This window comes from Stylophora pistillata, chromosome 4 (genome assembly GCF_964205215.1).
Source record: "Stylophora pistillata chromosome 4, jaStyPist1.2, whole genome shotgun sequence".
Classification (NCBI taxonomy): Eukaryota; Metazoa; Cnidaria; class Anthozoa; order Scleractinia; family Pocilloporidae; genus Stylophora; species Stylophora pistillata.
This window is the reverse complement of record NC_142522.1, coordinates 32,794,838-32,820,951: the sequence shown is the minus strand read 5'-3', so window position 1 is coordinate 32,820,951 and position 26,114 is coordinate 32,794,838. Positions and strand designations below refer to the sequence as shown.

The 26,114-nt window shown below is 38.7% G+C and overlaps 3 protein-coding genes across 3 annotated transcripts; all 3 read left to right on the top strand.

Annotated features, from left to right (window-relative positions):
• The first annotated feature begins 950 nt into the window (after nucleotides 1-950).
• Nucleotides 951-7,331, top strand: LOC111324467 (G2/M phase-specific E3 ubiquitin-protein ligase-like). Its single transcript, XM_088758300.1, has 4 exons — nucleotides 951-1,598; nucleotides 1,730-3,743; nucleotides 4,120-4,664; nucleotides 5,264-7,331. The coding sequence occupies exons 3-4, from the start codon at nucleotides 4,348-4,350 to the stop codon at nucleotides 6,168-6,170; spliced, it is 1,224 nt and encodes a 407-aa protein (XP_088614426.1). The 5' UTR covers nucleotides 951-1,598; nucleotides 1,730-3,743; nucleotides 4,120-4,347; the 3' UTR covers nucleotides 6,171-7,331.
• Nucleotides 7,332-9,345: 2,014 nt separating this feature from the next.
• On the top strand, nucleotides 9,346-12,434 carry LOC148733399 (uncharacterized). Its single transcript, XM_088758301.1, has 2 exons — nucleotides 9,346-10,362; nucleotides 10,845-12,434. The coding sequence occupies exon 2, from the start codon at nucleotides 10,981-10,983 to the stop codon at nucleotides 11,917-11,919; it is 939 nt and encodes a 312-aa protein (XP_088614427.1). The 5' UTR covers nucleotides 9,346-10,362; nucleotides 10,845-10,980; the 3' UTR covers nucleotides 11,920-12,434.
• Nucleotides 12,435-18,264: 5,830 nt separating this feature from the next.
• LOC111324523 (uncharacterized) lies at nucleotides 18,265-23,724 on the top strand. Its single transcript, XM_022928109.2, has 4 exons — nucleotides 18,265-18,698; nucleotides 19,778-20,101; nucleotides 20,595-20,752; nucleotides 21,578-23,724. The coding sequence occupies exons 1-4, from the start codon at nucleotides 18,339-18,341 to the stop codon at nucleotides 23,313-23,315; spliced, it is 2,580 nt and encodes an 859-aa protein (XP_022783844.2). The 5' UTR covers nucleotides 18,265-18,338; the 3' UTR covers nucleotides 23,316-23,724.
• Nucleotides 23,725-26,114: the final 2,390 nt, after the last annotated feature.

Below are 26,114 nucleotides of genomic sequence, written 5' to 3'. Positions count from 1 at the left end.
AATACAATCACAATAAAATATATGATAAAAATTGGAAAAACAGCGTGAAATTACTTCTTAAATACAATTCTAATTAGATAAGTTAAATACAAATCAATATTAAATTTACAATTAAAAATACAGGAAGTCATCGTGTTTCATTGAAACAACAGGAACCTTTGGCAAAATGTATGCTATTGAGAAGATGCTTGTTAGCCTTAAGCTTAATCTTAAACAATCTTAAGTTAGCACATTCCTTGACATGATGGGGAAGAAGATTCCATACCAAGGCGGCCCTGTGTTTAAAAGAAGACCTGCCAATTTCAGATCTTGGTCTTGGCACTTCTAAATTTAGAGAATTTCTTAAGCTGTAATTCGTTTTTGCCTTAGAAATTAAAATATTTAGATCCTCAGTATTTAAGCTATGATAGGATTGATAGGTTAGAACCAGCAGTCTTTTAACATAATACAAAGAAATGGGATTCATGTGCATGTGATTCATGCATCTATTCATGTGTTTAAAATTCCTATCATACACAACAAATATATGAAATTCATATATCTGAAGTGCGGTTATAGAAACGTATTTGTGCACGATTTTGAAACATTTTCCCTGGACTTTTCAATGAGCTCTTGAAATTGTGTTTTCTTTGTAGAAAGCACTCTGCTCATAGCATCTTGTGCCTTTGTCAATTTCCTGTAATGGAAGTTATGGGCATCTGAGTGCTCTTCCATTTTCTTCTTGAGTTCACGAAACTCTGTGCTTCTTTCCTCTGTATTTTGAAGCCGAACACTCAGCTGTTCTCTCCTCCCCCTACTCCTGATTCCGACCTTCCTTCTCTAAGAGATCTTAAAGTATGTTACGTTTCGATAAGCAAAATGGAACTTGTTTTATTGACCACAGATCCGCAAAGCATTGCACAAGAGGACAAATGAGTGCAGCATGATATTATTCACGAATCGCGAAGCGATGAGTGCGATATCGATTTTTCAAGTGAAATTTAACGTGGAATTCACGAGTCAGGTAGTGAATTTTTCTTGGATCGCATAACTGAACAAAAATAAGAAAACAAGAAATTAAAACGGCAATGTTATTGTTTGTTTTTATTCCGTACGCGCGCCCTTAAGAAAGCCATTTTAAAGTCAACTGTCAGAACTGTCATTGTTAAGGGAATGGAAAGCAAGCTAAGTCGCTCACGTTTGAACCGTCGACAATTTTAATTGTACCTCGTTAATTTTTCTTGAATCACATAGCTAAAGCCACCAAATCACGGGGCGAAACCAGATGTTTTTTATTTTTGTACGCCACGCCAGTGCGCAAACAATGGAAACACTTTCAAAGTCAGGTGTCAATATCTAGCGAATGGAGCGAACAAGATAGTTTTAGAATGAAAACCACTTTTATTTCAAACCCGTGGAGAAAGCGGTGCCTCGCATTTTACAATCTTCAGCAATAAAACTAAAGGTACACAATACGGAGTTATTTAAGACAGAGATTTGCCTGCTACCACTCAACTTGGCAAAATGTGGCGCCGACAATCAACAACTGAATGGTCAAATCCTCAAGCGAAATGAAAATTTCAAGCGTTCCGGTATCAAAGCAAGATCTACAAAAACCGGTAAGTGCTTTACAGTTGTAAAAAAAAGTGTATTCAAAATATAATAATTGAGAATGGAATTTGTCGGTAAACTCTGGCGAAAAACAGTTCAGTTGAAAGTCACAATTTTAACTGTTTTTCTTTCATCGCAGGGAGTCGCTCGTTGGTGTCAATGCTGGACTGAAAGTTTATGGAAATATTTACTAGAGAATTATTAAAAGTTACTCCAGTAAACATTCCGCCAACTGCTCTTGCCATCAGGTAACTGGAACGACTGGCATTGCTGTCAAGGTCACTAGTAGCTGCTGTGTTGCTTGGCGTGGCTGAGCTATTGAGAACAATCTCCCGTAAAGCATGACTTGAATAGCCGTTGGTAGTTGTCGTACTTGGCGTGGGTTGAAACCGGCCAACTTATTCGACATTCGCCGCTGTTTTTCCAGAGGATTATGGCTGTAGCTGGATATGGATTCCGGATTAGAGTGGCCAGTGAGCTCTGATATCTCCACTGGGTCGAAAGCAACACGGAGCGCTTGGATGGCTGTTTTGCGACCACTCGAATTTGTGAATTTGCCGTCTAGTGTTTTTTGAAACCATGTTGTATCTAAAAGAGGCCAGTTCGTCGTCTGTAAAGGCTACAATGGTTTGGATTTCGGGAAAAAATGCTTGACCTTTTCCGGCATTGATACCTGTTTTGGTTTTCTTTCGTAACGCTTGTTTGGTTTTCCTCGGCGAGAACTGTCGTTTGGCTTTCTTCCCTCGTCTCTGGCATTTTGAATTTTTTTCTATGCATTTTCTCGTACTTTTGAGCGTGAGTGGTTTCCTCCAATTTTCTAAAAACTTCAATTTCAATTCAAAATTTGGAAGGCATTCGTTTTCTATAAATTTGTTCATATTTTTGTAGCACTAGTTGTATTTACGTTTTTACGTTCGCAACAATAATTTTTGCTCGCGACTCACGTCAGCGATATCGCTTTATGCATTAGTGCGATTCCACGCTAAATACCCTCGCTTCCGGTTGACGTATTGACCAATCAGAGCGCGTGTTTACAGTAAGCTATGCGATTCAATGAAATATATGAAGTTCATATATTTTGAACTGCGGTATTAGATACATATGATATACGATCCTCGCAGTAGATAGTGCTATTTAACTCAACGGCCTGCTCCCAGTTGGCTTGTTAGCTCAATTGGTAGAGCGCTGCACTAGTATCGCAGAGGTCAGTGGTTCGAATCCCGTACAGGCCTGATTTTTTTTTTTCAGGTCTGATAATAGCGCTATCTACTGCGAGGATCGTATATCATATGTAAAAAATATACTGCAGCAAATAAAAAAAATCAAAACGCAAAGAAAAAAAAAGTTCCGCAGCAAATAAAAAATGCAACGCAAACAAAAAATACTGCAGCAATTAAAATATGCAACGCAAACAAAAAAAAAAAAAGAAAACGCAAACAAAAAAAATTGAAACGCAACGCCAAGGAAGACTGGGTAATAGTTCTTTCTTAGTTTCCCGCCAACACTCGTTCCATCCTTAGCTTGTTCGCCTTTCCGAAACCATGTTTTGCAGCGAATGTGGAAAGTCTTTGCCACAATTGGCAAAATTGTGTTCGAATTGCGGTTCTAAATCGACATCTCCTACTAAGGCTTCTGCCATCGGATTTTCCGAATTTAGAAAAAGGAAAGAAGAATAAAGAAGAGGAAAGTTTGAGCCCAAAGGGAAGAAACCCAAAGTGACTACTGCCAGCAAGAACAAGGATGTTATTGTCAATATAGGAGTAATGAAATACTATAATGGTGAACTTAAAAAGTGTAAAGGGAAGATATTGCCAATTACTACTACCACAGATGCAAGTGCAAGTCAGATAAAGGAGGAAGCAGTCACTAAACATACAAGTCACGATAAAAGCCTGCATGATGGATTAGAGTATGTTCTTCTTTACCCCGACGGTAGCGAGATAGTCAATATACCAGGATCTAATGAACCCTTCGTATTGGAGAAATACAGAGAAGAAGTTGGAAGGCAGTACAAGAGAATAACATTGTTCATCAGTACAAAATCAGATTTTCTGTTTTCCGAAATGCCCAAGATGTCGAACGTGGAAAGCGAACCAGAAACGTCCAGTGATGATGAAGAGTTGCAGAAGAGCATTTATGATAGCTCAGCTAAAGTAAGTGGTTAAAGTATATTGTTTTACATATAAATCAAAAAGAAGTGGTGATATTTAGGGAAAAAACGTAGGGGCATTTTAGACGTTAACTTCATTACCTAAAAGATTTCATTGCTTTAGGTGCCGATTATTGAGTATTTTTAGTGACGACGGTGTTTATTCGTATACTTTTCTTTTGTCCTGTGGCGGGGGATTTAAAAGTTATTTAGGAAATGTCAAAATCATAATTAAAACTATGCTAATGCACTCACTTATCTATGCCAACCCCACAGGGGGGTGGGGGTCGGGCAAAGGGTTAGCAATTTTTTTTTTACAGGGAGAGGATTTTTTGACAGAAATTATAAGCTAATGTGAGTTTATGAATTCTCACTCTCAGGGTCATTCATCCAACTTAAGAAAAACTGAGCCCAATGTTTGTTGTGCAATTTGTTTGGAGGAAATATCTAAAGATGAAATTGCTGCCAAGCCAAATAGTTGTGGGGATGTTTTTCATGAGGTTTGTCTCAAAGAGTGGTTAGTCAATTGTGATTCCACTGCAAAATGCCCTGTCTGCTAGAAAGTCTTCACCTCAAGTGCGAGCACCTCCATTGCAAACAATACAAACATGAGCAGTTCAAACCAAAGCCAGAAAGATCATTTCACCCCAAATGCCAGCACCTCCATTGCAAACAATGCAAGCATGAGCCGTTCAAACCAAAGCCAAGTTTATCAGACATCCAGTGGCCTTGACTATATGTATGTTAACAGACAGTATGGGGACATACTCTATGTTTCTGATGATTCAGATGGAGAGGAAAGTTATGAAAGTATTATACGCATTCCTGAGGAGACTGAAGCTGGTACAACAAACACATTTACCGAAGATCTTCAAATGCTGTGTGAATGCAAAGCACTTGAATTGGAAGAGAAATCCTACATCAGGTTTGATTTGATAAATTTCTCAATTTTGGAGGTTACTGATTGGGGGCTTGGGGGAGGGCTGTTGTGGGGGCTAGTGCAGGACTTTAAAAACAGCTCTGTTATATTGATAAATTTTGTTTAATGAAGTTAATGTTTGAAATTAAATGGTCTGAACTGAACTTCAGTAGATATGTATATTAGTACATTAGGTGGACCGTCGCAGTGAATAAACAATCTGGGTGATTAATGGGAAGCCTGAAAATATTTTCAGGTCTGTCAACATTCTATTACAATTTCCTAGATTGTTCATTCGCTGTGATGGTCCACCTACTATACTAACACATGAAGTTAAGAATGTCATTAGAATCTCTTTTTATTCATGTATTTCAGTTTGGCAAATCAATTTTACATGGTTGAACACTCTTGCAATACAACTTATAAACAGCGACAGAAGTCATTTTGCTTATTTTTAAATAAATAGTTATGTACGTACTTTCAGTTGAAACATGTACCCTGTTTGTTGAGCTACTGTTTCAAATCCCTCAAAACAGTGCCTTTCTTACTTACAACACTCACTTTCTAATTAGAAACTACCAGTAATGTCCTGTTATTTTTCTCAGGTTCAAAGTAAGAAGAAGCTCTTTATGGCAAGACACAAAGATGAAATGTGACAGGGTAAAGAAGGAAGATCTTAATAAAAATAGTTACGTAAAAGTGCAATTTGTGGGTGAGGCTGGGGTTGACCAGGGAGGGCCCAAAAGAGAATTCTTTTCCTTAATCCATAAAGAATTATATTATTCATCTTTGTTTGTTGGAGAAGAAGGAAATGGTAAAATCTTTGGACATAATCTAATTGCACTTCAGCAAAATGATTACTTCAAGTATGGTTTATGTTGTGGTTTGGCCATTGTTAATGGTAGTGGGGGTCCCCAGTTTTTCTGTCCACCAGTTGTGGACTATCTTTTACATGGCGATGTTAAGCATGTTAAGAGCAATATCGACAGTATTCCCAATAAAGATGTAAAAGGAAAGTTGAAAGAACTAAATAGTGTAGATGACCCAAAGTTATTTGAAGAGAAAGCTAACTCTTATTACAGTGAATCATTTTATGATATGGGCTATACCAAAGCAATAGTCTTTTCCAATAAGGCCAAGTTTTTAACAGCTGCCACAATCCATTACACTTTAACACCTTCTCTTGGTGAAATGAATCAGTTTATTGATGGGTTAAACGCAGTTGGGATTTTACATATGCTGAGGAATCACCCCACTGAGGCAAGGAATATATTTGAATTTTCTAGTAGTACTTTAAATACAGAATTAATAGATGGCCTATTTACTGTCAAGTTAGCTCCTGAAGGAAGCAACAAAAGTGAAAAAGAAAAGACCATTTTTTTTTATTGGAACCAATTGTTGGAAGATGTTGAACAAGGTCTTGTTAAGAATGAGGTCTATGATAGTAGTACTGATTCCTATGTTACAGTAAATGATGGGACTACCGCTGGCCACATACTGAGGACTCATTAGGACCGCTGACCTGTGCTAGTCAGCCAGATCGTTTCGGACACTAAAACTCATGAGCATCAACAAATACCTTGCCAATTGAACTTATTAGCGTAAGTCTATTATATTGTGTTTTGTTTAGTTTAATAGTTCGCATTACTTAGTGTTTGGATTTTGTGATTTATCCTGTAGATCTGTTTCATCGTTGTGATTAAACCAAATCAATCGAGGAGTTCGCTTCAGTAAATATTTCTCTTGAAGGTATATTAGCATTTTTAACAAGGAGTAGGAGTATCCCTCCGTTAGGTTTACATCCCAGGCCTTCAATTGTTTTCATACACGAGGGGAATAAAAAGCTCTACATTAGCACTTGCTCTAATGTACTGTATATTACAGTTACAGACAATCTGTTATCTAGTTATGGGTCATTTAAAGGAGATTTCATATTTTGTATGCTTAACTCTCCAGGTTTTGGCATTGTTTAGAAGAAAGTTTACAATCATAGTCATGTGTTTTACTTTACAGAATGCATAAACACTTTTTAGTAGGTGGAGCAACTTTGCTATTAGTAAACTAATCAAGTTGCAGTTTTTAAAATGTTACCTTTGATAGGTTTGACAGTTCTGAAGTAAATGATTAGAGTGGTTATCATAAACAATTGAAAGAGTCATTAAAATAATACACAGAAGTGATTACTATACCATTGTTTCCTTTTGAAGTTATTGACTTATGCACATACTACTTTATACAAGTTTCATGTATTTCTGAAAACTACTCTACTATTAAATGCAAGCAGATAATGACATTGTATGATTTTGTAAGAGCTCAAATAATATATACCCATGAAATTCCTTATAATTATAGTCCTATAAGCTTTTCTATTTTTATTTCAACTATTATTAATAACTATTTGACTTAAAGTACTATAATTTCTTTCACAGTTGAAATTTATCATGCATTTGTAGATTATATTTAATTGTTTTGGGAGTACTGTTCCATGGGTTTATATATTGCACTCTATGACAATTATGTCACATGTTACAGTTAAGTTGAGGTTGCACAAAGTTTATAATTTTACAAATAGTACAATGTAGTACATGTTATCCGTTTGTAAATTAACAAGCCTTGATGTTTATAAAGAATTATCAGTTTTGTATTTGATAATTAAATTGATTACTTGATACATGTGCTTGCTTATTTGTAGTCATGCAGTCATATTTTTTCTTAAGTTAAGTTCCATAAACATACAGTCAAGTACCTAATCATAAATCTGAAACTGTATCATGACAATTTCCTTTTGCTGTACATCTATAATTCCCTACTAGGGTTAATTTGCAGAGTTACCTGTTAGCAATAATTAATAAGGTTTTAAAGAGATGGAACGCTTCATCAGGAGTGTTTGGGTACTGAAGCATCTCATTATGCAGAACAAAATCAAAATACTCTTGGTATATAGCTGAATCATTGTCATCATCATCATCATGTACATATACTTCCACAGCATTTATCTTTTCAGCTGGAATTGTCACCTTGCAGTCAATACCATCAGAACGATGAGGTAAGTGGTAAAGTACATTAGGAATGCTAGGCACTGTGCTATACCTTGATGGGCGTATTTGATGAGTGTTCCAATGATGTTTCACTTTGTCCAATTCATCTTGAAGTACCCTTTCATAGCAAAACCACAAGCATTCCTTGCTAAGCTTAGTGTCCACTAATCCAGTGTTTACTATGTTACTGAAATGATCTATCCACCAAGATGTTCTTGCTCATCTTAGAGATGACCGCCAACATTCGATTCTTTGATTTGCTGGTGATGTTCCAAATCTGAGATTTTTCACCAGCAAATTCATCATTGCCTTCCTGCCTAAAATATGATTGGATAGCAGCCACAGTGCCATTTTCTGTGCCACAGTCTGTTCTTACAAGAATGAGACATCCAGAGCATTCTCTGACACAATCAAGAAAAAAACCACCAACAACTTCTGGTTTATTATTAGACTTAGCCACCTTAAGCCAAAGCACTTTTCGGCTGTAGCCATCTATTGCCCCGTGTATTGGGAACCCAAATGGTTTAAGCTTATCATAACCTTCAAAACCAAACAAAATATGGTATCAATAATGATTAAAGGGATGCATGATTACAATGTTAGTGATAATGACAATATATAATGGTGATGATCAGGAATATGATAATAATTTTTTAAGGCCCTGTTAGAGGAGGGAAGAGGAAGTCTTGATAATCCATAATGTTGCTTGAATTAATAATCAACAATTCTACTCGTGGTGAATAGAGTACTGAAGTATTGACGTCACACTGACACGGCAGTGATTTTTTCTGGAGACAAATAAAAAAATAATAATAATAAATCATATATTAAGAGGACACTCCCATCACGTAAAGTGGTTTTAAGGGGGGTCCTCTATAACAAAATAACTGAAAGTTTAAAAGCTCAGATATACGCACATTCCAAATTAAAAATATACGAGAAGCTTGTTTGTTTCCAGAGAAATCGTTGTTATGGTCGTCAAGCTGCAGTACTCTAAATCCTTGCTCAAAAGATGCCTATAGTCCTTAATCTTAAAACCCTGCCAAGGCTCTCGAGGATGATCGGGGATTATGCAAGGCTGTTTACAGATGAATTACAATCTATATCAATTCACGTATAATACCGTCGATATGCCAGCAAAAATTGGGACCACAACTTGAATATCTTCGTCTTTTCGGACGCCGTCGTCGTCTTTGTTGAACTCCTTGCGGATTCAACTCTCTCAAAATGTTGGCAACACGTTGTCTTGAAACATGAACATGATGTTCTATTCGCAATGAATGCAATACTGATCTATATCCCTGAAGTTCCCTGGGTCTTGAACTTACAATTTGAATTAAGTTGCTCAGCTGTTGATCGTCAACAGATGACCCCCTTCTTCGAAGGCCGTATCCTCTTAGCCGTCGTTTCAAAGTTGCTAAACTTATGACAGTACCATGCTGCTCCTTTAAAAAATCGATAATAATTCTATTTTCATACCCTTGATGAAAGTAATCTATAATCCTATGGGGTGCCATTACCGCCAAAATTATATTTTTAAAATTATTCAGCCTCTTTTTCATTAACCACTTACTTTTATGAATTAACCATACTTGTCACAATATTATTTAGCCCATTTAAAAAATTATTCAGCCTTTTTTTCATTAACCACCTACTTTTACAAATTAACCATGCTTGACACAATATTATTCAGCCCATTTTGAAAATTATTCAGCCTTTTTTTCATGGGGCATGTTTTTAATTATATCCCAACATAACTTGCGGGATTATAAATATATCCCAGAGTTCTTTTCACGTCCTTTTCGTTGCAATATGGCCGACAGGAGAGGGATCGCGGATGTTGCACGTTTGCTCTCCCAAGCTGCTACCAATTTGATAAGTCTAGCACCACAATCATCACAAGAGCTTCGAGAAACTAATACTACTTCTGATCGAGCTCAAGCTGAGTTGAAACGAGCGTTTTCTCCGTACCAAAAAGTTCACAACGCTCCATCACCAGTTGTAAGCAACACAACTGCACGTGGAACATCAAGTCAAGCAAAACATTTCACCGTCACAAGGGCCGCAAAAGGGAGGAAGAAAAAAACCAAAGAACTAACAGCAAAATTATTTTGTTTGGCATACACTGCACAAGATGAAGTGCCGAGTACTGAAGAGAAGAGGGTATTGCTAACAGCAGGCCTTGGAGAAAAAAAAGGTTTTCTTCCAGAAAACTCTAGTGCAGGAGAACTCCACGAGATGGTTCAGGCAACGTTTCCAAAGTTGTACGAAGCTGGTGGTTATGAATTCTTGCACGCTGAACCAAGTTCTCGCCGTCTAAAAGCAATAGCTCCTGGCCCAAATGGGTACACTATGGAATATTTGAAACAGTTTGTTGGCCAAGGACGGATATATATTCGTCCAATACAGTCAAACCTGGATATTGACGATGTTGTCATCCCAGCTAAAATGTCCGTTTCTGATGAGCTGATGAGTTTTGTCAGCAATGCTACAAATTTTTCCCAATGAATGAGCTCCGGCTGCACTTAGATGTTTGTGTACCTTTTGATGCACAACCAGGTGTATCTGGTGACCAAGACAACATTACTGGAAAAAATGTTGTCGAGGAACCTCCCAAAGAACAGATTGATCAGGGTGACAAAGAAGTGATTAGCGAAGAAAGTGAGGTAAGCATTGTCATTTTGTAACATAGTTTTCAATTATGATGGTAATACCTTGTGTGTTCATAAACAGTTGGGATGGCTCTATCTTCTTGGTTGCTTTTTGCTGATGAATTGGACTGTGGAATACCATGCAGGAGTGCAATTTATTAAGCTTATCTTCAGTTACAATTAAGTTAGTTTTCATTGCTATGTTAATTACATACGAGTCAAATCCTGCAGTGCCCATGGCCCCCCTGGGAATTTAACATTTTCGAAAATTCAAATCCTCAACCATACCAGAGGTTTCTTTTGTCAAATACTCCACTATTGGGGCTCAGTCGCACTTGAGCAAACCTCGTTTCAAAGAACCATGAGATGTTCGAATTCAGATTTTGTTTGTTTTTGTTTTGGTTTAGCTTTGTGTAGTGTACACTACATGTCAGCTAGTGTTTACCTCAGTTTTTTTCTACATAAATAACAGTAGACTCTAAATCTATCTGCAATAGGTTGCTGAACAAAAGGTGGAAGGTGTCGTGATGGTTGATGAAGACAGTCTGATGAATAGCACACAACACAGAAGTGCCTGTAACGGAACAACCTATTAAAATAATAAGGGTTCATAGATCGTTAGTCAGGCAAGATATGCTAGATATATTTTCTGATGAGTCGATCTTAAAATACACTTTATCTGTCATTATTATTAATCAGCAAGGTAATGAAGAGTCTGGGGCAGGGACTGGACCATTACGGGAAATATTTTCACTTTTTTGGAAAGATTGTTATGAATCTCATATGCTAGGTGAAATTGAAAGAGTCCCATATATCCGTCATGACTTCAACAGAAACAAGTTTGAAGCAGTTGCTAGAATCATAGTTAAGGGATATAAAGATTGTCAATATTTCCCTGTGAAGATTAGTAAGTCCTTTTTAGTGGCTTGTCTTTTTGGAGAAGATAGTGTGACTGATGGGATGTTGATGAGTTCATTTCAGAATTATGTATCAAGGTCTGAGGCTGATGTTATAGGTAAATGTTTAAGCCAGAGTATTCAGCCCGATGATGATGAGCTACTTGAACTTCTTTCCACATTTGACTGTAAGAGACAAGTCACAAATGACAATATCAGAGAATTGGTTACAGAAATCGCTCACAAAGAGATTATCATGAAACCGCAATATGCAGCAGATTGCTGGAAGGAAATAGTTTCTTCTTTGAAGATTTATTTCATGGATGTATCTTCCTTTTTGGTGTTGTATGATTCTATCATACCTACAAATTCAAAGGTAATTTCACTTTTCACAGCTGCCCCAGTAACAGCAGCTGAATCAGAGACTTTGGGTCACTTAAAGAGGTTTGTTAGAGGTTTAGATGAAGCAAAACTAGCCACTTTCCTGAGATACACTACAGCTTCTGATGTTTTGGTAACAGATATCATAACAATCTCATTTACAAATCAAGAGGGGTTACAACGTCGGCCAGTTGCCCACACATGTAGTTTTACTCTGGAAATGCCCAGTACTTATAGCAGCTTCTGTGAACTGCGACAAGAGTTCATGGCAATATTGAACTCAGATGTGTGGTAGATAGATATTGTCTGAGTTGGTGGTAATGGAACCTTTACTATTGTTGTATCAATTTCGTATTTCTTGAAGTTTACAATATCAACATTTTGAAGTTGTTGTTAGATTGAGCTTTATTATGAAATTAGCTTTTACACTGTTGATGTTTCTTTACAGTCAAATCGTCTCAAGTGTACACCCAGAGCCGATTATTGAGTTCATTGTTTTCACAATCATTTCATTATTCGTTGTTAGTGAATTATTTGAAGAAGTAATCCACATTATTCACATTTCAAGCTCTGAATGAATTGTAATATTATCAGAGCTCAAAATAACAATAAGGTATTCTTTATTTTGAGTTTTGGATTATTAATTTCAACAATTCATTGTTGATCCCAAATTATTTGAAGTTGAGAATCACACGGCAAGTTCAGTTAACTTATGAGAAGCTACAGTGTAGTCGTTATAGTTTTGCTGATTGAAAAAATGTTAATCAAAGTAAATGTATATGTTAATAAAAATATGAAAGTTCAACGGCATATTTTGCCTGGCCATCTTTAGCTCAAGATAAAAAAAAGAACAGTGGCTGAGACAAGGTGAGAGAGACTCCCTACTACATACCCTCCCCAAGAGCCCGACATGTAACTTAAAGCCTGCAATTGACCTGAGCATGTCCCTCTTTGTTGACTTAATAAATGTCTTGCCCCAAGTAGCCAGATTTATATGAGATGGGGGCTTAATAGAGGATTTATTGTACATACTGAGTGATACAATTCAGTGATTACAAATCTCATTCAATGTATTTCTAATTGAAACATATAGTTGTATACCATCTTCGCATGAACTTGCCAGGTGGTCAATTCTATTCTGTAATTCAAGAAGCTGATTATCACTTAGGTTGAATCCTGTTTCTGGTACTTCTACCCTTGAACTGTCCATGCTCTCATCACCAACAGGACCATCCCAGTCTATTCCATACTGATCAATGTTCTGAACATCATCCTCTTGGGGAACTTGGCCATGATTTCTATTGATTCCTTGAACCCATAACTGCAAAGGACTTCTGTTGTGCTCGGTCCGCAAAGGGTGCCTTATCCATCCTTCTTTCCAACATTTCAGCGAAGCATTTATTTTTGGAAGAAAAGCTAAGTGTAGACTCCAAATGTCTAACTCGTCATCAGGATCTAATATTTGACATTCCTCCAATCTAGTAAAGAGGTTGTAATAATAAGAAAGCACCCCATTGTATACATCAACCCACAATCGTTCAATCCTTTGATTGTGAATGCTTCTTCCTGTAATAGCAGAGCCTCTGTCTGGTCCACGAAGTGGATGAGTAAGCATATACTTGACAGTGCAAACATTTTCTCCCCCCTTGTCAGTTCTTATTCGTGATGGTAGGCCCCACTCTTCCACAGCTTTAATAAAGAGCTGCAGTACCGTTTGAGATCTGTTGTTTGTGTTGCATGCCAGAAAAACAGGGAGGCGTGAGTATCCATCTACACATCCATGAACAACAAAACGCCACTTGATCAGTTTGTGATTGCCATCCAAGTGCCACAGACCTAACGGCCGGGTAACATTGTACGCACGACGATGCACACACCTATATTTCCGAGCTATCACTCCTATTGGGTCTATGCGATTAAGAGAATCTCTTACACGGTACCTCTGTACATATATTTTCCTCGAACGTAAGTATCCAACTAGTATTTTAGACCCACAATTTGGATGCGTTTCTTTAATTTCTTCTACTACTCTATCAAGTTCTTCCTCTGTTAAAGAAGAAAATTTCTCCTTTTTACAGATGCCGAACCCTGTCATACGTCGCTCGATAGTTCTCTTTGAAACCCCAAACATGTTGCTGATGTCTTCAACCTTAAAATTACATTCCAACAGAAACTCAAGTTGGTCTTTGGGAATGTCATAACAGGGCCGACCAATACCGCCATTGTATGCAACTGAAGTGCTTGCCACTGAATGAACACTGTTGGTGTTTTGCAATAAGATATCGTGTGCTTCAAAGAGACAACGATAAACAGTCTCTGAAACTCTTTCAACTGAATCCAGTGTCACCACATTCTTTAGCAAGTCTTCCACCATCTCGATCACATACTCATTGTCCAAACCATTTGGTTGATTCTGAATCAAATTACTTGTAGTCATTAGCTTATTTTGTAATACTTCTCTGAAAGTCGGGGCATCACCACCAGGTGCATCCGGCATTTTATATTTTCAGTATCACGCAAGGCAACTGGTACCGATGGCACGTTTTGAACTTTTTAGAATGGAGAAAACGCTTGTTTCAACTCAACATGACGCAGATCAGAAGTAGTGTTAGTTGCTCGAAGCTCTTGTGATACTAGACTTATCAAATTGGTAGCAGCTTGGGAGAGCAAACGTGTAACATCCGCGATCCCTCTCCTGTCGGCCATATTGCAAGGAAAAGGACGTGAAAAGAACTCTGGGATATATTTATAATCCCGCAAGTTATGTTGGGATATAATTAAAAACATGCCCCATGAAAAAAAGGCTGAATAATTTTCAAAATGGGCTGAATAATATTGTGTCAAGCATGGTTAATTTGTAAAAGTAGGTGGTTAATGAAAAAAAGGCTGAATAATTTTTTAAATGGGCTAAATAATATTGTGACAAGTATGGTTAATTCATAAAAGTAAGTGGTTAATGAAAAAGAGGCTGAATAATTTTAAAAATATAATTTTGGCGGTAATGGCACCCCATATAATCCTACGCAGATCGCTTTCGTCCATAGCCAAAAGCGAGTTTCAGTTCATGCTGTTTTGGCGGGAAACTAAGAACTATTACCCAGTCTTCCTTGGCGTTGCGTTCCAAATTTTTTTGTTTGCGTTTTCTTTTTTTTTTTTTTGTTTGCGTTGCATATTTTATTTGCTGCAGTATTTTTTGTTTGCGTTGCATTTTTTTTATTTGCTGCGAAACTTTTTTTCTTTGCGTTCTGATTTTTTTATTTGCTGCAATATATTTTTATTTGCTGCAGTATATTTTTTATTTGCTGCAGTATATTTTTTGTTTGCGTTGAGCCCTCTGGGCCGCCGTACTATATTATCAACCTAGAGGCAACATTACCTGTGCGCACTCCGATTGCATTGCATTGTGGTAGCGTTATTTTCAATATGGCAGAAGTTACAGGTAGCCCAAGCTCACTACTAGGAAAGCGGACGTGACTCTTACAGGCTTATTGCCTTGTTGTTTTCTACCCGAGTTAGCGCTATTTTGGTGAACACCAAATAAGCGCTAACTCGCCGAAAACGCTTCAAAATGGCCTGAGACGCTGGTAATCAACAAAGAAAACAACAAAGCAATAAGGTAAGTCCATTTTATTTCAAAACAAGACATTTTTTCTCTCTTTTAAGGCAAACCGATGACATCCCATACAAACCTTTATGAATATAAAACGTTGCGCAACACTGCATGAGTCACGTCTGCTTTTCTAGTGGTGAGCTTGGGCTGCCTGTGCAGAAATCGGCAGGTTTTGACTGAACATTCCGTGAAAGTTAGGCCGTTTCTTTTTCCTTTCGCTATAGGTGAATATGATTTGATATATGAAATATATGAACTTCATATATTTCGTTCTATCTGATAATTTGATATATTCTGAATGCGTAGAGGTATTTTTCGTACGTATTTGTCGCGTATTCTATCGTTCTCAAGGAGAAACGCAAGCACTGTTTTTTGACATGTAATTTGAAACTGGTTTTCGAGAAGGTCAAATTCGTTGTACGTCGTAGTTTGAAGCCTTTCAAAGATTTGTATGGCCACTTTGATCCTTCTTCAACAGCTCTGACCAAACGCGCTCAAACGCACTCCAATGGTACAAATGTTTTCTGTATTTTAAGTGATAGTGTTTGAGACTCCTTTTGTGGAGCGAAAAGGCCCATTGTTACGTTTAGTGTGTTGCGTTACATAGCGTTACTACTGCAAGGACATTTACTGTTTGTACTAAATCTTGTTGTAGATCTACTTTCCCTTAGAGAAGGAAAATTAACTAATCGCGAGTGTCGTGTGGTAAATCTTCTATTTTGATCACTGAATGAAGGACAGTTTAATTAGAGCAATGAAAAGAGTCCCTTGATCCATAAAAGCGTCTATCTTGCGTGAGGCGACACGCCGGAAAGCCGGAAAGCAAAGGTAGTCGACCGTTTAAAGGTGTCAGTACCATTCGCTAGCCCTTTTAAATCTTCTACCCTCAAAGTTTAGGTCTTATTGGGATATCTCCTAATGACTCTCTTTTGCGATGTGATAATAGGGGTCAGTTTTGAGGTGTCATTTCCCCATCTCATGTTCTTGAGGTTTGGCAAAGCCGGATGACAGAAGGCAATATTTTCTTCTGTGCAGAAATAACTCCAGAGATACCTTTTCTCAAAGCCCTCATCTAGGTTTCCCCTATTCTTTCTCGAAGGGTATAGTGAAACTCTGTACGTTTTTACTAAACGTGGAGCGAGACAAATTCGTTCTTAAGAGGCGTGGGGCTTCTCCTTTCACAAATCCCGTATTTACATACGCTTGGTGGAAAAAGTTCGTGTATTACAAGGTCTCCGTCTCTTTTATATGCATTTCCATGTCAAGGGTCAATTCCCTGTTAAATAACTCGCGTCTAGGAATATCATTTCTGACTTTGAAATTACTCATTCCACCGTCGGTTGTGAGTGTAACTGTTGCCATTTGTGTTGAGATTCTTAGGCAGATTGCGGTTTCGAATCTTTCTTAATAACGTCAGTTGCCTCCTAAGAACGAATTTGTCACGGAGGAATGACGGGATTCGCGCAGGCTCGTCCGGTAAACTTTTTAACTTTTGAAGGAACGGCAATGGACAGTGAATCCCCATTATACCTCGCTGCCACCAAAGAAGTGCACTCCAACGCGTCAAGATGCAAATGACTCAATTTTTGTTTTACGACCATGATGCAACGTAATCAGAATGCGCACACCGCCTAGTGTGCGGCCTACGACCGCGGTACGTTCTGGTTCAAAAGTTGCTTCGACCTCATTTTCATATAACCTCCTTGCGAGTAAGGTCGGCATAAATTCCCGGCACTTATGTTATGTTAATATGGGCAGCAGTACTTGGTTAGTGTATTTAAAAGAGGTGAAAGAGAAACTTTCATTTTCCGCCTAGAGGAGAAATGATGTGGTCACGTGGTTTGTCGAAGCTCGGTCACGTCTATCGCAGGGCTCAAAGTACGGAGTCATGAATGAATGTTGCAGATGTCCGCGCTTAAAAATTGCGTCAGAGGTCGACTGCCTGTCACGGTTCTCGAATAACTAACTGAGCGGCAGTCGGAAATGCCGCTTAAAATTTATGAAACCGAGACAACCTTTACAATCCAATTATCATAGTCATATATCGACAGAGTTAAGCAATCCCTGGGAGATTTATAATTTTCAGGTATAACGCTCAGTTTACGCTGGGCTTAGAGTCAGCATTCATGATTTCATTCACAAGCCAACTTCAACTTGAATCAGGATATGCTCGTCCGTCAGGAATCTGTCAACTGTTGTGAACAATGTAAACGATCAACTTCAAAAATGAAAGTGTCACCGCCTTTCAACACGAAGAGGACCAAGACAAGATGAACAATTTCATATTTACTTGATATTTCACTTTTCCCTGCCTTCTTTCAAAGTAGTAAATTTTCCGTGACTCAAAGTGAAATTCCGTAACTTTTCCCGAGCCTTTAAGTAAATAATTTTAGTCTGAAATTTCCTGACCTGTGAAAACCACGCCTAACATAATCACGGCTGGAAACGAAACACTTTTTCTTTTTGAAATAGCTTCTCGTTGACCATAAAAACGATGAAGGACAGGCACCATCACTCACTTTCCACCTCCTAGTTCGACTGTCTGCAAACTTAAAATCCTCGTCTTCGAAATGGTTAGAGCACGGCTTCTGTACTAGATGTATAATTTGATTTATTTTATTCTTAAAGTCCATATCTGTTTTAAAAGAAAATGAAAACAACCATGACATTTAGAAATCAAGATGACAGTCTGATAATGTACCATTCTCTACGCTAGGCAGTTAATTTACGCTGCGACTTCAGGCCACGTGACCAATCTAGGAACGCTACAAAGATCTATTTCAAACCGAAATGGTGCCTTCGAAGGCTTTGTTGTCATGCATATAAAGTCTTGCACAGATGATATGGTCAATTGCTAACTTTGGATATTGACTCAGAGTTGAGTTAAAACAATGAAACTTTTAAAAGTAATTTTTTTTTCGTCAGTCAACACTTTGGCCTCTACGGGATCTCGGGGGCTTTAGAAGAGCGCGCATCTTTACTTTGTGTCGTACGCTGAACACTCTGTTGCTAAGGCAACCCACAGAAAAGCTATTGTTACGGCATCCCGGCGTTGTTGTTTCGCAGAGTTGATCCCAACAGTGTAAGAGCTTTTGCGCTCTACGATGGTTTTTGAGGGTTCCAACAAGGACTCTCCGAAGACTCCTGGAAAAGGAATTGTTTTAAAGAAGTCTCAAAAGTCTAAGTTTGAGAAGCAACGAGAGGCAGAAGTTGTCAGAAATGCTCTCGAGCGAGGCTATCTGCGCACTCCAACAACGAATGATATTTGGGAAAGTATCGGCGAAAAGTGCGATCTTGATGACATAAACTACCTGAATATGAGTAGGATATGCCTTCATACAGTTCAAACTATTAACTGGTGCACGAGACTTCGAATATGCGTTTTGCATTCCAACTACATTTCTTCATTTGATTCTCTGTCATCTTGTAGGGATCTTGTTTACTTAGATTTGCATAATAATCAGGTGAGCTTTTCATTCCCTGTTTGCCGTGTACTTCGAAGCTTTACATACACTCAAGTCAATTCCGAACGTTTCAGATTTTCAAAGTGGCATCGTTTCATTTTCACTATATCATGAGTGAATTTCGGTTCTCACTATCTCAAACCACCAAGAAGGTTGTCTTATCAAAGGTTCCCGGGACATCTACACCATCACACTGGTGGACCCGAGCTGGTTTATGAGGCATCGGACATCGGAGAATTCTCCGGCTACTAAGCATAATTCTTTGACTTAATTTCGATGCCTTGACGCATTTTTTCACTAAAAATGGAGAATATTCAACAGTTACTTACTAGTATTTTTACGTATTTATACGATGTCTCTACTTTATTCCATATTGAAATTGAAAAACCTGTCAATTAACGCAAGTATTCCTGAAAGCGGGAGGGGAAACGTTGTATTATTTATTTAGTTTTCCTTGCTGATCTTTTACATTATTAAACATACACATTCAGAGTTCTCCAGAAGCACTACTAGCGAACCCAGTGTAATAGCGTTGAAGAGTAATAAAGTAGATGTAGCTGGCATTTTTCACTATAAACTTATTTTTGGTGAATGGCTATTGTATGTATTTTTAATTTATATTTTATACTATATAGTTTGTGTGGAGGCGCGGTGGCCTCATGGTTAGTGTGCTCGACTCCGGATCGAGTGGTCTGGGTTCGTGCCCCGGCCGGGACATTGTGTTGTGTTCTTAGGCAAGACACTTTACTCTCACAGTGCCTCTCTTCACCCAGGTGTATAAATGGGTACTGACAATTTAATGCTGGGGGTAACCCTGTGATGGACTAGCATCCCATCCAGGGGGGGAGTAGAAATACTCCTAGTTGCTTCATGCTACAGAAACCGGAGTTAAGCACCGGCCTAATGGGCCACTAGGCTCGTAAACAGACTTTACTTTACTGACTACTTTATAGTTTGTATTTATATATCAAAATTGATGATAGTTAAGTTAATGTTGATAATGATGATGATTGTAATAATAGGATTAGACCTTTTAGCAGCATATATGAAGGACAAAATCTCTGATCTTTTCTCATCAGATAGCAAAACTCCCTAATCACAAGTTTTGGGCATCACTCATCGAACTTAAGGTTGTTTTTCTACACAACAACAGCATTTCTAAACTTGATGATGTGAACTATATGGCTGCATCTCCAAGCATTTCTATTCTGACTCTACATGACACTCCTCTCAGCTTGAAACCAAACTACAGACATCATTTGGTGAACAGTTTGTGGTCACTGAAATCCCTGGACAATTATGTCATTTCTGACGAAGAAATCATAGAGGATTCATCCTTTGGTGGTCGCTTTGCACCCCTACAATCAAGTTTTTACTTTAACTGTTCTTGTTCTCTCACAAAGGTAAGAAATAAATATGTCTTGAGTATCTGGCTTGGCCGTCAATCAAGTCACCTGACTTCAGTTGCATCAGATAAAATCAAATCAAATCCTATATTTAAATCAAAAGGTGTTAAACTTGTGAAGCTTGTGAGGGCATTTGAAATAATTTATTTCAAGTACACATGTCAGGTAGAGCATGGCAGAGCTTACAATGGAAAAATCATATTTGCTTAAGGGGTTTGAATCCTTACACAAGACAGATTTGTCTCTATTCCTTGTTCACAACAATTGTTTGATGTTTTTCTTTACAGTAAAGCTGTCTTTCAATTTACTTTCTGTTCAACCTATTTCTGTATTGTTTAGCTTTGGTGGCCAAGGTAAAGTCTTTGAGAAAATTAAAACCTATAACTAGCTAATGAAGGTATATGCTGTATCATACAATGTGGCTTGATAACCTCTGTAAATAAATTGTATCTGGTCAAGTTAAGAAGATCAATTTATTTGGTTCTTTCAGGAGAACACTTACAAAGAAGCTATAAAAGAAGTTAACCGACTTACTGCTGAAGTGAATGGAATTCAGGCAAAACATTGCCCTGTGTTGATAATACAGAAATGCATCCGTGGACACTTGACAAGACTGAGGTTTAAGTTCATTCAAGACACGAGATTATGGTAAGACTGAAGCAAACTAGAGTTTAATGTATGTGCCTTGGCTCAAACATAGTTAAGTTAATAGTCTTAACCCATTATACCCTAAAATCATCAACCATATTCTCCATAATGCTCTCTCTTTACATTTCCAATTCCAGGGAGCTTCTCAGCAAAGCTTCTTAATAAGCAATCATTTTTTTTTACCCTCATTATTGTTATGAGAGATTCAACAGTATTGCTGTAAGGAGAACTTAGATGCTGGTCACTCTCAGGTCTTAAAAGGTTTAGGGAAGCTGGCACAAATCCAGGATTAAAAGTCCAGAAAGCATTTAAATCGGACATTTTAAGGCAAATCTGATCACACTGGCCGATCAAAACTAAAGTAAAGTATCATAAGCAGCATGAGGAAACACAACTGAACGAGAGGATTATACAAGTTTTCAGGACCAGTGTAAAGCTGTCATTAAGCAAAACCAGTGTGAGACCGGATTACCTTTGACATGCAATCAAAAATTGCTTTACTTTGAATTTAATCTCCCCTTTTTCACCATAGAGGTACCAAATGTTTTGCTTTTTGGTCCTCACTTATTGTTCACCCTTTTGATGCCCAGTGATCAATGCATAACTTCTCCTTACAATATCAACAAACCGGAAAGTAGAATAGACAAAGTGTTGTGAAAGGGTATTATCTTGATGTAACTGGTGAACTTACTTCTCTAGTATTTGAAAGAAAATGAAAAGAAAGAAATAAGTGACCATGGATGTTCTCTTTTCCTTCCGTACGTGGGGCTGAATAACTAGCTAAACCTGCTCCTCAAGTATTTTTTTTTTGTGTCTCGTCATCAGGGCTGCAGTCTCCATTCAGCGCTATTACCGTCACTACAAAGGATACACAGACGGGGGTACGCTTCCACCACCAACATCCCCAGCCCCCAGCCGTTCCAACTCGGCCCAGACTAGCTTTGATTACGAGGTGTATTTGCATGGAGTAAAACCCGGTTATCCGATCAGTCCCAGGACCTCCGCTGGGAGCTTTGCAAGATGCCCACGTAGTCGTAATGTGTCCATTACCGTGGAACCTATCGGAAGCATCACTGAGGAAGGCGAAAGGAGAACAGAGGGAAGAATTGCTACTTCCCCGGTAGAAGATTTTGAGATTCCAAGGAAAGACAGTTTCCCGGTCAGAATTACTACTAGAATTTCTTTGAACCTGAAGAAACTGGAAACTAGTACTTCTGACGTAATTAGGGCTAAAAAGGAAGCTGTAACTAGTCACAAGAACGTGGGTTTGATCGATATCAAGCTCAGAAAAAGTATGATTGAAAGTCGTGAGTCGATGCGGATCAAGTTAGCCACACGAAATGACATCCGAGCGAAGAGTAAGGAGCTGCAACAGGAGGAACAAAAAATGGGAGAAAAAGAGAGAAAGAGAAAAAAGCCGGACCGAATCGGCAAGTATACCAATGTACGGGTTTTCTTGGGGCGAGTTGTCGACACGCACCCGCGCACCGAATGTGAACCAAACGACACCGAGCATGAGCCGAAGAAACAACGATTTCGTTTGTCGGGTCTTTGCCCCCCAATTCTAACAATTGACCCGCTGCGAGAAATGCTTATTTCTAAACAGGAGGCTGGAAGGGACGTTAGAAAGGCGGCAAGAGAAATAGAAAAGAAAGCAATTGAGGAACCGAAGAAAGTTGTTACTAAACGTCAAACGGTCACCACAGACCAAAGATTATTCATCCGCACTCATGGCACGATGGGCTTGGCGTGTTTACGAGCCGTTCAGCATGCCTACAGAGAAAGGGAGCGAGCTGATGCTGTCTCTTCAAAAGCCGTCGCAGTGGCGCAGATAAGAGAAGACCGCGAACAAGCTAAAGAACGGGTCAAGATATTTAAACAGGAGTACAAGGAGGCATCGCTGAGGAGGAGAGTTCGAGATGGTGTGAGGACCGCCGAGGCTCTCAAAGAGCAGCAAGCGAAGGAAATTATTGAACACGAACGGCTGTCGACAGCACGAGCTGTCACTGCGGAGCAACTGAAATCCAGACGGGCGGATTGGGCGTTCATATCAGACTTCAATTGTCAGCACACGTCCATCTCCAACGCGTTGCAGCGCCATGACCGCGCCTCACAGAGAGGCGAGCGTGTGCAAGAAATTGAAGATACCGTGCGTAAGGGAAAAGAAGTATCACAAGATCAACAAGCTTTGGTACGTCGATACATGGAACACCGGCAGTTGTTACGTCAAGCTGAGACGGCCATGGCACGGGCTGAGCTGGATGCGCAATTGACACGGGAAGCCAGTCAGCGCAAGGCGGCCGCAAAGGAGCGCGTGGCACAAATAAAGGCGCGAAATCAGGATACACAGGAGTTTTATTGTCCGCCTGTGACGCATGCCCCGGCGAGACTTCCTCCTCTGGCCGTTATATCGCCGGAGCAAACGGACGTCTGGAATGATTTGGAAAAATTTAAATGGACTCCGGCCAGTCACGAGCGCTGCTTTTCTGAGCCTTACGGTAGAGTGGTATCTTCAAGAAGACAGCGGATGTACTCACTAGAGCCCACGTATGGCATGGCATGATGTATGAAAACATGGAAAATGTAATTTGAACAAAATGCAGTGTGTTATTTACGTAGCTAGCTAGAGATTCGAGTTTCTTTTTTATTTAAAGAACACTGTACTTGATCGATGGGGAAGTTTAAGTACATTCCGACATTGCGGATTAAAGAAATTCTTATTTATTTAAACCAGAATGTATAATATAAGTAGCGAAAACTGGCTTGTTTGTCATTTTTTTTCTTTTTTTTTTTTTTTTGTGGTGATTGACTACATTGCAGATGTTGCGACACAAGCGATATCGAATAGTTTTACGAATGATAATCTTCAACAGAGTGCAGAGACAGTTAATATAACATGCTGTATACATTATGATATATCAGAGATTGTTTGACTTGATTTCTTCGGTAATAAAAAGTGCATAGCACAAGAATCTGGTCGCTGTATCTTTTTCAGAAATGGAAAGTGTTTTACTTTTAGAATGAGTAAGCTTCGCGTTTTCCATAGAGTACATTTCGATGGAGTGTAGTAAAACTAAACGCTAAACTATCACAAAAGCCAATCAGAAGAAAGGAAAATGTCACAACCAGCCAATCAGAAGAAAGGAAAATGTCACAACCAGCCAATCAGAACAAAGGAAAATGTCACAGCTAGCCAATTAGACAAGCAAACTTCCCGAAGCGCGGGAAAACGCGGGTGAAGTCGGAATTGATTCAGTTTTGAATCTGATTGGTGGAAAAGTAGCGCAGGTTCTCAGAACCAATCACATAGCGAAGTTGAACTAGCAATCCCGGATTATCTTCGACACACAATAGAACTTAACTACAAAACTTAATTGAATAAAGGCTGCGTCGGTGGGGGTAACAAGATAATTGGTTACATCAGCTAAGTTGAAATTGTAAATTGGCCACCGTAACGAATAAAAAAGCTGACGTTTCGAGCGTTAGCCCTTCGCCATTCGCTGTGACGAAGGGCTAACGTTCGAAACGTCAGCTTTTTTATTCGTTACGGTGGCCATTTTACAGTTTCAACTTAGTTGATATAACCAATTGCAAAACTTAATTGACTACTGGATAATACGCGTGCCACTTACTTTCGCGGGCAATAGTCAGGAAACAGGAAACGCCTACAAGGGATTTTTAATACCAGTAGATCCACGAGAAAGATAGGTAAAGATCTGCAAATATTTTGAGATAATTGAGAGAGCCAGAACGCGCCCATATTACCTGTGTAACCTCGTGCTGGTTTGTCAGTCTAAATGTGTTGCTACGCAAGCAATCATGAAACAAATGATGAGCCTGTATGTAAATTAGAAATTTATCACAAATTTATTTCCGTGTAATTTGATTACAGTTGATAAAGGTTTTCATGAGAATCATCCAGAATTTTTCTCTCTCAACCACGTTCGCGACTAGGCATTTTAACCAAAATTATTACTGGGGGTATATACATCGTTAAACAAAGATACACAACCATTTTCTATAGATATACACTATTTTATGCGTAAAAGCAGAAAGCGCTGGCAAGTAGTTGACCCTCCTGGCCTCCTCAAAACCAACCCGTCCAAAATTTTGATAACTCCCTTGAAGCTCTCTAGAAATTGTAAATACTAGGTTAAGTTAAATGTCAATCTTAATAAAAATTACGATCATAGACGGTATGCGGTTTATGCCTGCGGTTTACCGACGCGCAATTTTTTTTTCGGTGGCGCCGTCTACCACACATGCCTAACTTGAACTGTTACACAGTACCCTAGGGCCAGTACTTCAGACGCCTATCTTTTCATGAGCCGAACGTAATTCCTTGAATTTAAGTACATGAAAAGATCGGCGTCTGAATCAATTTGGAACGTCTATTTCAATTTGGAACGGCTCACCCGTTCTTCCCGCCTGGCTTGGCCGAGAATTTCGCCTTTGGAACGCCTTTGAAACGGCTTTGATTCAGACGTTGTACTTTTCAAGTGCCGATCCTAATGCATAAACTATTATGATGTATTTTCCAAGTTATGTGACTGGTTTTACTGGAACTGTATTTGGAACGGCCAAAAAGAATGGGGTCTGAATCAACAGGCGTGCTTTTGTTAATTTGGGTCGGTCCAAATTCGAATTGAGTCCGGCTCTTGAAAAGTTCGGCGTCTGAACTGGGCGTAAGAGACTACAATTGCAAAAAACAAATTACAAATTTTAAACATGATGGACGAAAACATCTCAATGCTGGTATTAAATGAGGCCACGGAAAGTAACTTATTATTCAGGGAAATAGTTTTCAGAGGTGCAATTCTATCTTGACCTCTCAATGTTATCCGTTAGATTGACTTGTTTAATGTATAAAACGCACGAAATGAATGTTGTTTCCCTTGTTACTATCTTGTGCGTTTTCTCTCCACGACAAACGGAGAAGGCTCTCTGGACCGTTAGCTCTTCAAAGACGTTTTAGGCAGTTAAAACCTTTCGATACCCTCACTACTCTTTTATTCAGTCACACTGGAGGGCCAAAGAATACCTTACTTAAATTTTCATTCAAATTTTCTTTTTTCGCACAGTATTAAATTAAAGACCGCCATTTTCCGGTCTTTGTTCACCAATAGTCACATATTAGTAGTTCCCTGGGAGAAGACTCAACTCTTGCTGTCTATGTGAAATGACCGTGTAAGGATTACTGGTGCGGAAAGTAAAAGATAGCTTATGCCAGCATAGAATAATACACCACTTAAAACAACTTTGATAATGTATGAGAACTATTCACAGTGTCCTTGCTTTACCACAGGGAGAGAAGAAGGGGACACCAACTCCATGTACATGAAATAAAACTTGTGTCAGGTGG

Excerpts from the sequence above, each read along its gene's own strand:
- LOC111324467 (XM_088758300.1), top strand. The coding sequence starts at position 4,348 with ATGAGCAGTTCAAACCAAAGCCAGAAAGATCATTTCACCCCAAATGCC. Across the intron at positions 4,665-5,263 it reads GAAGAGAAATCCTACATCAG|GTTCAAAGTAAGAAGAAGCT; the intron begins GTTTGATTTGAT and ends TATTTTTCTCAG.
- LOC148733399 (XM_088758301.1), top strand. The coding sequence starts at position 10,981 with ATGCTAGATATATTTTCTGATGAGTCGATCTTAAAATACACTTTATCT.
- LOC111324523 (XM_022928109.2), top strand. The coding sequence starts at position 18,339 with ATGGTTTTTGAGGGTTCCAACAAGGACTCTCCGAAGACTCCTGGAAAA. Across the intron at positions 20,102-20,594 it reads GTTCTTGTTCTCTCACAAAG|GAGAACACTTACAAAGAAGC; the intron begins GTAAGAAATAAA and ends TGGTTCTTTCAG. Across the intron at positions 20,753-21,577 it reads ATTCAAGACACGAGATTATG|GGCTGCAGTCTCCATTCAGC; the intron begins GTAAGACTGAAG and ends TCTCGTCATCAG.